The sequence below is a fragment of the Penicillium crustosum genome, assembly GCF_028827405.1.
Source record: "Penicillium crustosum strain IBT 35664 chromosome Unknown utg000001l_segment0_segment0, whole genome shotgun sequence".
NCBI lineage: Eukaryota > Fungi > Ascomycota > Eurotiomycetes > Eurotiales > Aspergillaceae > Penicillium > Penicillium crustosum.
The window spans coordinates 6,360,476-6,374,783 of NW_026623122.1; the positions used below are offsets into that span (position 1 = coordinate 6,360,476).

The window sequence follows — 14,308 nt, forward strand, 5'->3', positions numbered from 1 at the left end:
TAGTTTGTGATTTAAATGGCAGCGGAGAATGTCTAATCAAAATATTAAAGACATGTACAGCAGCTTTTGGGGCCATCATGCCCCGATTTTCTGGCAGGGAAATTGGCTACTACTCTATACTTACCTAGGTATCATGTTATAGTATATGAAAACGCACCTGGGCACAATACCTGAGATAACCTTAACTTTATACATTCCCTGGCACCACTATACTACAACATAGTGACTTGTGTAAATGGCCTAAAGCCTAGATATCTGTATCTATACTTAAACTTTCCTCTTTCCAGTATTATATTTTAACATAGTAGGGGAAAAGAATGAAAAAAGAAAAAAAAAAAGGCAAAAAGAAGAGGGATTCCCAGCGGTACATGACCCAGATGACCATCCGACCACGAACTTTAATTCCAAGGGTAATCAAACTCGGGCCTGTGGCTCGTTAAGAGCAACCTTGCAAGTTTGACATTGCTCTTAACTAGGTACTGCACTACTCGAGTTATTGCCCGAAACAACCTTAACTTTATATAAATCCCCCATCCACGTGACTAGGTACATATCGTTAGTATAACCTAAGTGGATATAATATGTGGCCGGTAGATTAGTCAAAACCAAATCTCCTCCCAATTCTTTTTGCAGATTTGGGCACCGTTATATCCCCGAAGTATTCATTCCAACCGTTTTCCATCAAGGAGGAAGATAAGGACATCGCTGAGCCTATATCGCGACTCTCATTAAGTTTGGTAAAGCCCTCCGTGTTGACATGCTGGTGTCAAACAATTCCGGTCTACGAGCAATATGTCAGCTAATTTATGTGACCTAACAATGGAATTACTGTCGTGGTTACGGCAAAGAGAACACAGGCTTCAACTATTCAAGATGATGGAAGTGGGCTAATAGTTTCCAAAAAGTGGGGACATGCGGGTCACACTGCATATGATTAGCCCTAGAAGGATCCACACGATCATCCCGGACCCACCACAGGCGAAGAGCCGCCCTATAATTCACTACAACTTAAGGATAATGTAATTTTGACCATATTTCTAAGGGGGCTATTTAGAGCCGTAGATTAGTAAAACAAGGAATGGCTAATTGATATCGATCTCGACACCGGGAGGAACTAGTATATTAGTAGTATAGTATGCTGGAGTACTCGTTTACTTCCTCGCATTTTTGTACAATGCCACTAAAGCTTTATTATATTAGGATGTATTTTTATAAGCCTGAGAGCAAAGCGCGTACGGGATATCCTAACATCTTCGAATTTGCATTCAGCATAAAATCTGCGATAAAATTGATCCATCCACATCCATTGGGGAATCCGCTCGTGAGTGTAGGTGTTAGCCACCTACAGGGATTCCTACCATCCTTGGGTACTTACTATCTACTTATCAATTTCCTCCATTTCCTCCTCTTTGTCCTCCTCCTCCTCACCATCATCAGCTTCGCCCCCATCTTCGCTCGCACCTTTAACTTGGTGATCTGCTATCTTGTTCTCCATACCGTCCTTGACACCATCTTCGACACCATGCTCCTCGGTACCATCGGAGGTGATGCGGCCAGTCGATTCCCCACAACCGGTGCTTTGGGGTTCCCTCAGGAAGGCACCAAGAATAGACGTCTTTTCCTCAAGATAGAACCAACCCTCGTGAACAGGCAAGCTGTTTCCGTCCACATCTCTCTTTGGGGGTGGCATCTTCCCTTTTGCCCTGTTATCCCATTCCTTGCCAGTCTGTTCCTTGAAGAACTGCTTGAACTTTTCCACGGCAACCTCAAGTTTGCACCTTGGTCCCGCTAGAAGTTCGACATTGGACGTCCCAACGCGGCTGAATTTGGCGTATGTCGAGTAGGTGTGTGGTTTGGCGATGGATTCGAAGAGCTAGACAGTGTCAACATTATTTTTCGAAAATAAAAGGAAATCCACAGAATACTTCAATATCGCTTACTGTCAATTGGTACTTTTCTCTGCTGATGACCGTTGGTTTCGATTGGCGGAACAAGGTGGTACTGTAAACCACATTTGTCTTTCGGTCTTGGTACACCTGACGCACGGCTGTGATGGGTAAGTATTAGACCCGGATATGCCATTTGATATGAGGATCATGCTTACGCTTTCTTTTGCCCTTTGTAGCGAGGAAAGGATCAACTGTAGAGGACAGGTCAGTACAGTCTGCATTGTGGCAATAAAATGGAGCTCCAAAAAACTGATACCTGTCCGACGCTTTGGAATATTTCCTTTGATCTCCTTGGCCACTTTTGAGGACTTCGGTGTTACTTTTTTCTTCTGGACTTCCTTTTTCTCGGGCTTCATAAGGTTCTTCAGAAGATATGGTCCCTCGGGTTTTGGGCGGCGGGTGTTTGATAGCAGCGAGTCTTCAAGCCAATCGTATGAGACGATCTTGACGGTGCTGAGCTTCGTAGCATTTTGCACTGTATTGTGCTAATTAGTTTCGAGGCCTTTGGAGTATTCAATGTTAAATACCTGGAACTGCATTGCTTTTGAAGGCCTCCTTTGTAGCAATGAGATGGGTGATTCGGGGGTTCACGTCTCTCGAGAACTGCCCTCCATTTGCCCGAATCCACTGTGGGATCTTTTCACCGACACCGTCTTCGAACTTGCCTACTATAGAGGCATGAACTTTTTGGAACGGTTTCCCCATCTTGAATTCACGCTGCTGTATGAGAATTGAGTAGATGAGTCTAAGTGTTTCGTTTTGTTTCCACTGGCAGCGGGAATGCCCCAAGAATAGCTTGAGTGATAAAACGTGTGATACTGCCAGAAAGGAAGACTGGGATACTGCGAGGATTAGTTTTGCGGCCAGAAGTTGCGAGGCTTTTCTGGCTGCCGCAATATTTCAGAAATGAGTGTGTGTGTGTGTGTGTGTGTGTGTGTGTGTGTGTGTGTGTGTGTGTGTGTGTGTGTGTGTGTGTGTGTGTGTGTGTGTGTGTATGTGTGTGTGTTGCTGGAAGACAAGTCTTTCAGATAATAAATGAGGGGATTAGTTCGATGACGCCGAGGCTCATTTGACCTCTGCTGCCGATTGAGATCTCTTTCAGAATTTCAGAAATGGACAGAAGAGCGTCGGAAATGAAATGCATCCATTGATAGGGGACAGCACTTTGAGGCAATACTGTGATATACTGCTTAGAGCTGCCAACTTAATCTGCTTTTGCAACGTTGATATGGAATGCACCGAGTATGATGATTTCTAGAGGGCGAAAGTGATGAGAAAGTAGCAAATAATGAGATTTCGAAAGCAATTTAAGATTGAGATCTACTTCAAGAGAGGATCAAAACTCATGCCTTAGTATATCAAGCAAAGCCTTTACCGAACAAGTGAAAGTAATGTAAATATAGAAGAAACCCCGAATAATATTGATTGCTATGGATATTCTCTATGAATATCGAATATAAAACCCCGAGATAGAATGAGAAAAGAAGTCATCCTGAGTAGTGTAAATGCACGTCCCTAGCCTGTTCATTGCCGGATACTTTTAGCAGACTTCACAAAGGCTCGAATTTTCTCCAAATCCTGAGCACCGTTTGTTTCTACACCTGAGCTAACATCCACTGCGACGACTTTTTGGCCCAACTCGCCCAGTTTCTTCACCGTGTCGACCACATTGTCCGGGTTTAATCCCCCAGCCAGGATTACCCTCAATCCCTCGTCGCTATCGAGGACCTTTTTGACACCGCTCTCCTCCAGAAGCTCGCCAGAGCCTCCGGCCCCAGAGTCCAGCAATGGAAGAGTGTGGTATGCCCTGCGAGCAATGCCAATATCACCAGGGGCAAATTTGCGAATGACAGGAACTGGAATCAAACTAGACCACTCCAATGGCTCGGATCCATGCAGTTGCACAACATCGAGACCCAGCTTTTGTTGTTGAGAAATGACATATGATAGCGGCTGGTTCATGAACACGCCCACGAGCAAAGCACGAGAAGGGTGACGCAAGATATTAGTAGAGTGATCGAACCATTCCAATGATGTAGCATTTGTCGACTGTTGCGATGTACCAGCCGGACGAGGGGTCGACTTAACCACCCGGGAAATTCCGAGGGCCACATCATCTGGGACAAGTCGTGAGCGTCCCTGAACCATGATTATGCCAATCAAATCCGCGCCAGCTTGAATAGCAGCCAGAGCTCCTTCTTCGGTCCGAGTTCCACAGATCTTCACCAATGGAGCACTTGGTGATGCGCCAGCAGAGTTTCGATTAGAACCGCCGAGAAGCTGTGCCACAAAGGCAGAGGTATCAGGTGCCCTCATAAGAGCTTCTCCAACAAGAATGGCCTTAACACCTTCCTTCTTATAAGCCTCCACATCTTGGGGCCCCAAGATTCCGCTCAGGGCACACACAATTGTGCTCTCAGGGACTTGATCCATTAGGCGACTGGTAGTTCCGAGGTCGACCTCGAAGCTCGTCAGGTCTCGGTTGTTGACACCGATGACTTCAGAACCCAGGTCAACTGCAATCTTCATCTCTTCGGGGGTGTTGACTTCGACCAGAGGCTCCATGCCGAGACTGCGCGAGTAATGGTACAGTCTAGTCAATAACTCAATGTCCAGCATCTTCACAATCAGTAGAACTGTATCAGCTCCAGCCAAACGGGCCTCCAGGATCTGATACTCGTCGAAGACAAACTCCTTTCGGAGGACAGCGGGTCGGTTAGTGAGTCCTTCCAGGCTCTGACGAACAGCCCGCAGGTCATCTATGGTGCCCTTGAACCACTCCGGCTCTGTAAGGACAGAAATGACGCTAGCGCCAGCTTTGGCGTACTCCCGTGCTTGAGCAGGGGCACAAACGTCGGCCGAGATGATGCCCTTGGAGGGTGACGCACGCTTGATTTCGGCCATGAGTGAGAGAGGGTAGTCTGACTGTCTCAGACGCTCAGGGAAGGACAATTGAGGAGGCGCAATGTTCAGATCATATGCGGCTTGAAGAGCCTCTGGTCGCAGAGCCGGAATCTTCTTCTGCTCGTCAACAGCATTTTTGCGATGGGCGTAGATCTTGTCCAAAATGGATAGTTTCTTTGCCGGTGCAGAGGCTGCTGCTGCTCCCTGCTTGTTATCCCAGGTCCCAGAGGTGAGTTCCAAGAAATTTCTGAACATCTTACGCCCGTATTGGGTCAAAATACTCTCAGGGTGGAACTGAACACCCTCAACTGCGAATTCCTTGTGTCTAACACCCATAATGATGTTCTTCCCACTGCCATCCCCCAGCTCGACCCGGGAGGTCACTTCCAAGCAATCTGGGATAGTCGAGTGTGTTCCGGCGAGCGAGTGGTATCGGGTGACCTCGAGCGAGGCTGGCAATCCCTGGTATACACCCTTGGAGTCATGCTTCAACTCTGATGTCTTTCCGTGCAGAATTTCGCCAGTCACATCCACCTTACCACCAAACGAGGTGATCATACATTGCTGGCCCATGCACACACCAAATATCGGAATCTTTCCGCTGAAATGTTGGATTGCGGCGTTACTGATTCCTGCGTCAGTCTCGGGGTGGCCGGGGCCAGGACTGATAACCAGTTGAGTAGGCTTCTTTGCAACCAAATCCTCAACAGTGACTTCGTCATTGCGGTAGACTGTGACGGTAGCACCTTCAAGTACAAGGTACTGGTAGACATTCCAGGTAAATGAGTCGTAATTATCGATCAAAATCACGTTGGATGCGCTGGCCAATTTGGCCGCTTTCGTGGCATGGTGGGGGGAGTGGTCAACAAGGTCCGCCATGACCGCGGATTGTCGTAGGATATCGGGGGGATTGAGATAATATGATAATCGGTCTGCTGTAAGCTTCTGGATCTCGCACACTTTAAACCAAATCAAATGTTTGCGAATTACTCGGTTTGGACGGAGGTGAGTCAACAGAATGTCGAGTTTACAAGTTTCCACTCACCGCCCGGCAATAAGATCAGATAGGGCACCTGATTGTTGACCCAGTCGCGGTGAATAATATTCTTTTGAAGCTCCCTCTCAATTCAAGAGCTCCCCACGCTCGCCATCTACCTTTTCTTTGTTCTCCCGTCACCTCCCTGGTGTCGCCTCCTTCCGCTCTTCCTTTTTATCCTATGATGATCTAATTGCCCAACATGGCTCCCGTTCCGAGGGCCTATTTCCCGTCCCTGGACAAATGCTTCTCCGGGGACGTTCAACTCTTGTATGTTCACTCTAATCAGTTGTCTTCATGGAAGGTAATATGCTAATATAATACAGGTCCTGGAGAAGAGCTTTTCTCTACGCCATTGACCCCGAAAGTCGTGCTGACGACGGAGGCAATATCGATGCCTTCTTTTCACACTCCGAATCTATTCGCCTACTCTCCGACGGCCTCAAACCGTTCCCATCCCCTTCCGCAAAATCAAAATCTGAATTCGAATCCAAAACCGCCGCAATCCATGTCGAGACGAATGGCCACAGCTCTTTTGACCTGAAGGAGATCAAGGCCGACGCGCTATGGTTAAGCAAGCAAGCCGGAATCGACGAAATCGCCGCTCTTCGCATCGCTGTATTGGAATGGCAGAACCGTCCAGCAACGCGCCTCACACTTGGATTTTCTAACGAGGAAGCGACCAGTCTCCAGAGCGCGGCTGGGACCGAGAATCTTCGAGGCTCTCTAGCCGGTCCCAACTTCGCCAGCCTATTGAACCAAACAGCTAGAAGCGATGGTGTTCAGTCATTCGAAAAAGAGGAGAATCGACGTTTGCGACTCCGCGAAGTGTATCTTTCCGAGACAAGCCATGTGGTGAAGACACTCCGCAAGCTGCTTGCTCTGTCTCTGCACGATGGCATCTCAGCCGACTCGACCGCCCCCGACAGTCATGATCGCAAACTTGCTTTGCGCAAAATAGGGACCACAATTTTCCAAGACAAGTCGACAGGTGATGGATTGGACCGATTTCTTCAAGAATGCATCACCTCGATACGCAGTCGGTTGACGAGTTTGGAAGGAGACGGTGGCTGGCTCAGTGCTGCAGAAAGCAGCGAGGAACTGGAGAACATCTGGAGAACAAGTCTCGTGGAGGAGATTGTCCATATCGTACAACTCATGTTCCACCAGCTTCAAGCCTCGGTGGAATTTCCAACTGCAGACCTCCTATTGTCCTGGCTCCAGCTCATGGCTGATTATAGCTTCTTTGAGACAATTCAAGTGGTAAGTGACCAGTCGCCTACTTCGAGCTATCGAAATGCTAACGTTTTCTTCTAGCCTTGTCAGCAACCTGTAGAAGTTTTGTTACCCCTTCAAGCTTTCGTGTCACTTACCACGTTAGCGTTTTTAAAACCATCACTCGCCATCTCTTCCATTCAGAATGAGACACACACGCCATCATCGCCCCAGCCGTACTTCTTGTGCAAAGAGAAACTCTCTCAAATCAACGAGATCTTTCTTACTGCATGCGGCGGTTTGAACACCGCGAATCCGGCAGCTTTTTCGTGGGGTTTGATCTTGTATACCATTCAGGAGCTGGCAGAAAGCGCAAGAACCGACAGAGAGCATGATCTGAGCCGTGATTCCGCTGCCTCCTACAACGAACAGACACATAATGCAGGGTTATCTCGAGCATCCGAACAGTCAACATATGAAATATTGCTTGACTGTGCTAGGACTCCGCAGAGCACGGCCGAAGATGCTATTCCCATTCTGACATCTGAGGTTCTCAGAGAATCGGCATTTAACACCGTCATAGCCTTGGCTAGTAAGACCGCGTCAATGTCAGCCGTTGATGATGGCCTGACAACCCGATGGGTTCGGTTGTCACTTCTTGACCTCATCCGAGTTGCTGTTATGTTTTTGGATTACTCCCCGGAAATCGTGGGATCAGTCCTGGCTATATTAAGCGATGATGACAACGAGCTGTCAAGAGACTCGAATTCTCTAGGGTCTGTCACCGATCCTAAGTCTGTATTTGCCAAAGATCAGAATCTGATGGAGGGTGTCTTTCGCGTTGCACGGTCCCGTTTCCCTTATGAAACCGCCCCATTTCTACAGCTCTGTCGTGCTCTCGTCAGTGGGCACTCTTTGAATGAAGAAGGCCTGCCGGCTATTCTCGAGGAGATCGAGAACATGGAATCATTTACACAGATTGTCTCGCCAACTTTCCAGGGTTATGCCACCATTCGAGAGGATGAGAATGCTGATTTTGTGTCCTTACTTCAACCCCTCCCAATGTTTGAAACGCCATCCCAGAACCGTCTTGTCGAGAGAGAACCAAGCAATGCTTTAATCGTCAGTGGTTCTTCTGAAATCCCACGGCTTACCGTTGGTCAAGTCATTTCCGATTCAAGACCCGCGGTCATCATGTGGGAACATCGATACTCCTGCTTAAGCTTTCTAGGAAGCTGGCTTGAAGAATGGAGCGAGACCGGTGTCCACTCGCCTGGGTGGACTGACGACACTGCCACGGAAATCATTGCTCTTTTGACAGATTTGATAGCCCACTCTAAGACACAAAGTTCTGGCGATGCAAGCGGCAAGAGGATCCTAGAGATGGCCAGTGATGGGTTGTCTAAACAGGGTGACATCATTTCCGTGATCTTCGATATCTTTGAACGCAATTTGCAGACTATCGGCACCCGAGGAGATTTAGGCAAGTCCTTGGATGCAACCATGGCATGCCTTCGCTTTATCAAGGCACTTCTAAAGATCTTGCCCAATCGAGTATGGCCTTTCCTTGGTCGCAGCAGTCTCATTGGGTCCGATGGCAAGGGTGGTGTTATGACGGCAATCGTTTCAGCAATGGAAATTCCTTCTGGCGAGTATCCGTTCCTCCTGAGCTGTGTCGACCTCGTTGACGCTGTCATCGATGATGCGGCATCTCGAGCAGTATTGCGAAAGAGCCCGGGCAGCGTGACAAGCAAATCATCCATTGCATCAGATTGGAGTGCAGGTATTCCATCCCACGTCATGAGAACTATTATGTTGAACTTCACGCGCACAATGCTGGAGATTTTCAACAGTAGTGGAAATTGGAGGTTCAATCTGCCAGAACAGCGGTTCAAGATCAACTCGATGCTTGCCAATTCGTTTGAACGTGTTCTGTACTATGCCTTCGGAATCAATGACAGCCCGAAACTCGAAACCAAAGTTACTGGCGTCTTCTCTACATCTGCAGCGTACATTTTAGATATGCTGCGCCCTCGGTCAACCGCTGACCTGCCCTTCAATCCAATTCTTCGGTTGATCGCCGAGGGTCTCCAGACACCACCAACACTCCACCTCAGATATCTCACCCTCTTCGAGAACCAGGTCAAATCTACACTACGGCTCTGCATCAAACTTGTGCAGGCAGCCCAACTAGCAGAACAACCTGGCTCGCTTCTGGAGGAACAACTGTTCAAGGCCAGCCCAGTTCTAGTCAAACTCTACGCGCTGCATGATGCGTACAGGTTGCCGGTTGTGTCGCTTCTCGAGATTTTGATATCCAGTGCCGCTTCAAACCCAGATAATGAACCCCCTTCTCTTGTTGGCCACCTTGGGGCAGAGTCGTCCTGTCTGTTCCTTGATGTACTATCACAGCTGGACAAGCCGATGTGTGATAGGCCCCTACTTCTTGCAGTGTGGCAACTGCTATCGACATTTGTTAGCAAGCGCCAGCAGTGGCTTGCAGTTTTCATTCTCACAGGATCATCCCCTCGCCAGACTCTGAAGAAAGAACCCACTTCTGATGGTCTCAGGATGAGGAGCGTGCCTTTCCTGAAAATGGCACTTGATAAATTGTCTCACATTGATCAACAAGAGCCGCAAGTGGCGTTGGCGTTGCTCGAGTTTGTCTCTCGTGCCCAAGAAAATTGGCCATGGGCCACTTCCCATCTGAGCAAGCATCCTCAGTTCTTCACCAGCATAATTAACCACGTCTCTAAGTTGAAGATTTCTTCTCTACCAGTGATGGACCAAATCTATGCCACACGGATTGCAGCCGTTGTCGCGGATCTGTGTGCGGTCTACCTGCACTCTGCAAAGGAGGTGGGTGACCGAAGCTTTATAAAGACCTTGATTCCATTGGTGTCGTGGTATGCCAAGGATGCAGTTGAGGTTTCAGCTTACAATTCCTCATTGCATGCCAACTTGAAGAAGAACTTCGAGATGCGGTACTCGGGCTGCAAGATTGTTGACTTCAAAAGAACACCGCTTGAGGTTCGTAGTCTAGGACGGGATTACTACTACGACTTGAGCATGGGAGATAAGCTTCTGTCCTACGACTTTGCCTGGGCTGGCACCAAGAACCGTGGCTTTGCCGAGGAGTTTGAACGCGCCAACGTCAATTTGTCCCTTGTCGAGGCGCAGGTGGTAAGTTTTCTTCCGTTCGTCGCAAATGAGTTTATTTCCTAACCTGGAACAGAGCCTTCTCCATAGCTGGAAGTTCTTCGCTATCGAGCACTGTGCCGATTTCATGCCCGATACCGAAGTCCGAAAGTCAATGGCACTGGTCGCTCAAAGTTGTTTGAAAGCCAATATTAGCAGTGGCCCTCCTGAAGCCATCTTCGAGCGAATCCAACAAGCGCGCGTTGATTTCGCTCAAGCGCTTCTCCAGCGGCTTGTCGAAGTACAAGCTCGAGGTGCTGAAGTCTTCCAACTACTCGAGATTACCTGGAAGGCACTGCGATCTCGGCATCTAACATACGAAGAGGCTTTGATTAATGACGATACCGATTACTTCCGGTCCCTCCTGAACGTGTTGTTCCTTTCCCTTCAGTTCCACCTGGATAGTCCCTCTCGGAGTGCCCCCGAAGCTATCAACAAAAAGGCTGAGGTTTCTTCGGATCTAACTGTCATTGTGGAAGTCGTGAAAACAATAGTGGCCCAGGGCTTCAAATCCCTCACTACTTATCTCCATGACGCGCCGGAGAAATGCGCACCGAAAGATTTCGCCATTATCATTGCTATTTTGCAGACATGCTTGCAAGTGAAGAATGCCGATCGCCTTTATGAGCACATCGTGTACCATATTGAGGAACACGACACCGCTCGTCATGCGACGACGCTCTTCTCCTGGGCCGACCAATTAGCCGTGGCAGGCGACCCCGTGTACGCCGAGCTCAGCGTCTCAATCCTGGTCAAGATGTCAACCCTGCCCATGCTCGCAGAACACCTTGCTGTCGAGGCTGTCTTGATGAAACTTTCCACCTGCCGTCTTACAAACATTCTCTGCCAAAAGAAATCCTTCGGTCCCTTTGACCCTGTTTCCCGACTATATGCCATCTGGACTGGAGGATTCCTTCCTCTGTGTCTGAACATGCTCTACAGTGTCATGCGGACCGCGCCCGAGGTGGCAGCATTCCTCAACCAATTCGAATCCCGTCTGACCCGCGCGTCAGAAGCATTCTCCAGCCATGCTGCCGTTTCCTCCGTTCCGACATCCAAGTGGATCAGTCTTAGCATGGTCTCCGAGGCCTACTCGCTCGCACTGATCTCATTCATCCTGGACCGGTTCCGTGAGGCAGGTGCCAGTGCTGGAGTTGATGCACAGGCCATCCAAGATCTCAAATGGGATCGGGTACAAGTCAAGGAAGATATTGAGGAGCTGCTCGGTCGCCGCACTGCTCTACGTTCACGCATTGTGGCAACCAATGAGAAGGAGGTGGAATGGTCCCGACAAAAGCCTGTCGACCCAACTTCCGGCGCCGAAAACCGACTGGAGGAGAAGTTTGTTAGTGAGATGAAGGCAGCCGTTACGTGTTTGGGTGGGGAGGATTCATGAATATGCTCTTCATAGCCTTTGCTATTTGTCTTTTCTCTTTTTTTTTTCATGTATTCTGGGTTGGCCGGGGTGTAGTAGATGAATTATTTTATGCATGGAGCTCAAGTTTCAAAAACAATTGTATTATTTCCAGTCCTTTTATTCTTTTGGGTCGTTAATTCTGGGATATGGCCTAGTTTTATCACATCCACTATGCCATACCCCAACCATCCATGGATGGAGAATACCTATTACGGCGCAGTCCAAGGCATTAACCACTCGTTATTAGCCTTTATGTATCAGCTCCGCACACTAATTCGATGACTGATCTATTACCCCGTACACTGTGAAGACCGAGGCTCGGGCTTGTCAAGTTCCCCGCAAAACTTACATATGCATATAACCGACAATGCGGGGAGATGCATTGTGAACTCTGAAGGAGACAGGGGAATTGTGCAGAATTGGACCGTCCATAGATCTATTCTTTACTTATATGAAGCCTTTGCCATCATATTCCTCTAGGTCCATTTTTTCTCCTCACGTATCAATACCATTAAAGCATCACCTATCATATCCCCAACATGCCGTATAAATCCCGCTGGACAATCGACATCCCAGACACCCATCTAGCCTCTCTTCTCCTCAAATCCCCCACAGCCCCTCTCTCTAAAACCCACAAGAGCTACCTCGAAGCAGCCCGCCCAGAAACCCACTACCTCACCACCCATGATCTCCGCCTCTGGAGCCAGCGGTTCGCCGCCGGCCTACGCAAATCGGGACTCCAACCGGGAGACCGCGTCCTCCTCTTCTCAGGCAACGACCTCTTCTTCCCCGTAGTCTTCCTGGGCGTGATAATGGCCGGCGGAATCTTCACCGGCGCAAACCCAACCTTCGTAGCCCGGGAACTGGCCTACCAACTCCACGACAGCGGCGCCACATACCTCCTCTGCGCGCGCAACAGTCTAGAAACAGGTCTCGAAGCAGCCAAGCAAGCCAATCTCCCCACAACCCGCATCTTCGCCTACGACAGCTCCATCTACGACGGCGCCACAGCCCCGCAAAACGGCTGCGCATACTGGAGCGACCTCGTCGCTTCAGAAGAAGAAGGCAGCGCCTTTGTCTGGGATGAGCTGAATACACCAGCCTTGTCGTCGCGCACACTCGCTCTCAATTACTCAAGCGGGACAACGGGTCGTCCCAAGGGCGTTGAGATCTCACACAAGAACTACGTTGCTAATATGCTCCAGTACTGTCATACGGCAAGTCTGCATCCGAATTACAAGGCTCGTCTGGAGCGCTCGCGCTGGTTATGTTTCTTGCCTATGTACCACGCGATGGCGCAGAATATCTTCATTGCGGCTGCGCTGTACCGTGCGACGCCGGTGTATGTGATGCCGAAGTTTGAGTTTGTTAAGATGTTGGAGTATACGCAGAAATTCCGGATTACGGATTTTATTCTCGTGCCGCCGGTTGTTGTTGCGTTGGCGAAGCATCCTGCTGTCAAGAATTATGATTTGAGTAGTGTTGAGTTGGTTGGGAGTGGTGCTGCGCCGTTGGGGAGGGAGGTTTGTGAGGAGGTTGAGAGGTTGTGGCCTCCTGGGAAGATTAATATTAAACAGGGATGGGGCATGACTGAGTGAGTTTCTTTTTTTTTTTTCTTTTCTTTTTTCTAATCTATTTTCTGATCTATTCCAATCTTTGGGAACTAAACTCATCTTTCTATCCTCTAGGGCGACTTGTTCGGTTACAGGATGGGTTCCTACTGAAACTAGTACCTCCGCATCTGTCGGTGAGCTCAATGCCAATTGTGAGGCGAAGATTATGTTAGATGGATCAGAGGTGATAGAGCGGAATTGCCGTGGCGAGTTGTGGGTTCGAGCTCCGAATGTGATGAAGGGCTACTGGCGTAATGAGAAGGCCACGAAAGAGACTAAGACGGTGGATGGTTGGCTTCTGACGGGGGATATTGCGTTTGTGGATGACGAGGGCAAAATCCATGTGGTGGATCGAATGAAGGTATATTCTATTTTTATTATTTATTTTTGTTTTATTTCAAAAGAACAAACTAACGAGAGAACAGGAATTAATCAAAGTCAAAGGCAACCAGGTGGCGCCCGCCGAGTTGGAGGCTCTTTTACTTGAACATCCAGCGATCTCAGATGTCGCAGTGATCGGAGTTGTCATGTAAGTCTTTTTTTTCTTTTTCTTTTTCTTTTTTTTTTGGATTCATGGATCACCCTATTTTGGATTATTCTAAAACCAAATTAGCAATAACGATGAGCGTCCTCGCGCATATGTGGTGCTTAGATCTGGCCAATTCGCCACTGCCAACGAGATCGCGCATTTCTTAGACAACAAGGTCTCCGCGTTCAAGCGGATTACCGGCGGGGTTGTATTCCTCGATGAGATCCCGAAGAATCCATCAGGGAAGATCCTTCGTATGAAATTGCGTGAGCAGGCCAAAGAGGAGCTGAAGAGTGTCACCGCCAAACTCTAGACTATGTTTATATTACTTTTCTTACCAGTATATCATTCATGATCATTCACATCGCATCTTATTATTCGTACTGTTTCTCTGATTTGCAGACCCAAGAAATCGGGCCAGTCAGGGCGATCATTCGACCCACTTTA

The 14,308-nt window shown here is 48.6% G+C and overlaps 4 protein-coding genes across 4 annotated transcripts; 2 read left to right on the plus strand and 2 right to left on the minus strand.

Moving 5' to 3' along the window:
• Positions 1-1,378: 1,378 nt before the first annotated feature.
• Positions 1,379-2,654, minus strand: N7487_002402 (BRCT domain protein; the record flags this gene model as incomplete). The annotated part of the gene is made up of 5 exons (XM_056870149.1): positions 1,379-1,873; positions 1,941-2,047; positions 2,105-2,140; positions 2,206-2,424; positions 2,477-2,654. 5 exons carry the CDS (start codon positions 2,652-2,654, stop codon positions 1,379-1,381), a joined length of 1,035 nt encoding a protein of 344 aa, XP_056734933.1.
• Positions 2,655-3,473: 819 nt separating this feature from the next.
• On the minus strand, positions 3,474-5,732 carry N7487_002403 (bifunctional anthranilate synthase/indole-3-glycerol-phosphate synthase; the record flags this gene model as incomplete). Its single annotated transcript, XM_056870150.1, has 1 exon — positions 3,474-5,732. The coding sequence occupies one exon, from the start codon at positions 5,730-5,732 to the stop codon at positions 3,474-3,476; it is 2,259 nt and encodes a 752-aa protein (XP_056734934.1).
• A 359-nt stretch (positions 5,733-6,091) lies between these two features.
• Positions 6,092-11,698, plus strand: N7487_002404 (nucleoporin; the record flags this gene model as incomplete). Its single annotated transcript, XM_056870151.1, has 4 exons — positions 6,092-6,159; positions 6,216-7,152; positions 7,207-10,287; positions 10,340-11,698. The coding sequence occupies 4 exons, from the start codon at positions 6,092-6,094 to the stop codon at positions 11,696-11,698; spliced, it is 5,445 nt and encodes a 1,814-aa protein (XP_056734935.1).
• Positions 11,699-12,258: 560 nt separating this feature from the next.
• N7487_002405 (acyl--CoA ligase) lies at positions 12,259-14,174 on the plus strand (the record flags this gene model as incomplete). The annotated part of the gene is made up of 4 exons (XM_056870152.1): positions 12,259-13,313; positions 13,408-13,693; positions 13,758-13,861; positions 13,946-14,174. The coding sequence occupies 4 exons, from the start codon at positions 12,259-12,261 to the stop codon at positions 14,172-14,174; spliced, it is 1,674 nt and encodes a 557-aa protein (XP_056734936.1).
• Positions 14,175-14,308: the final 134 nt, after the last annotated feature.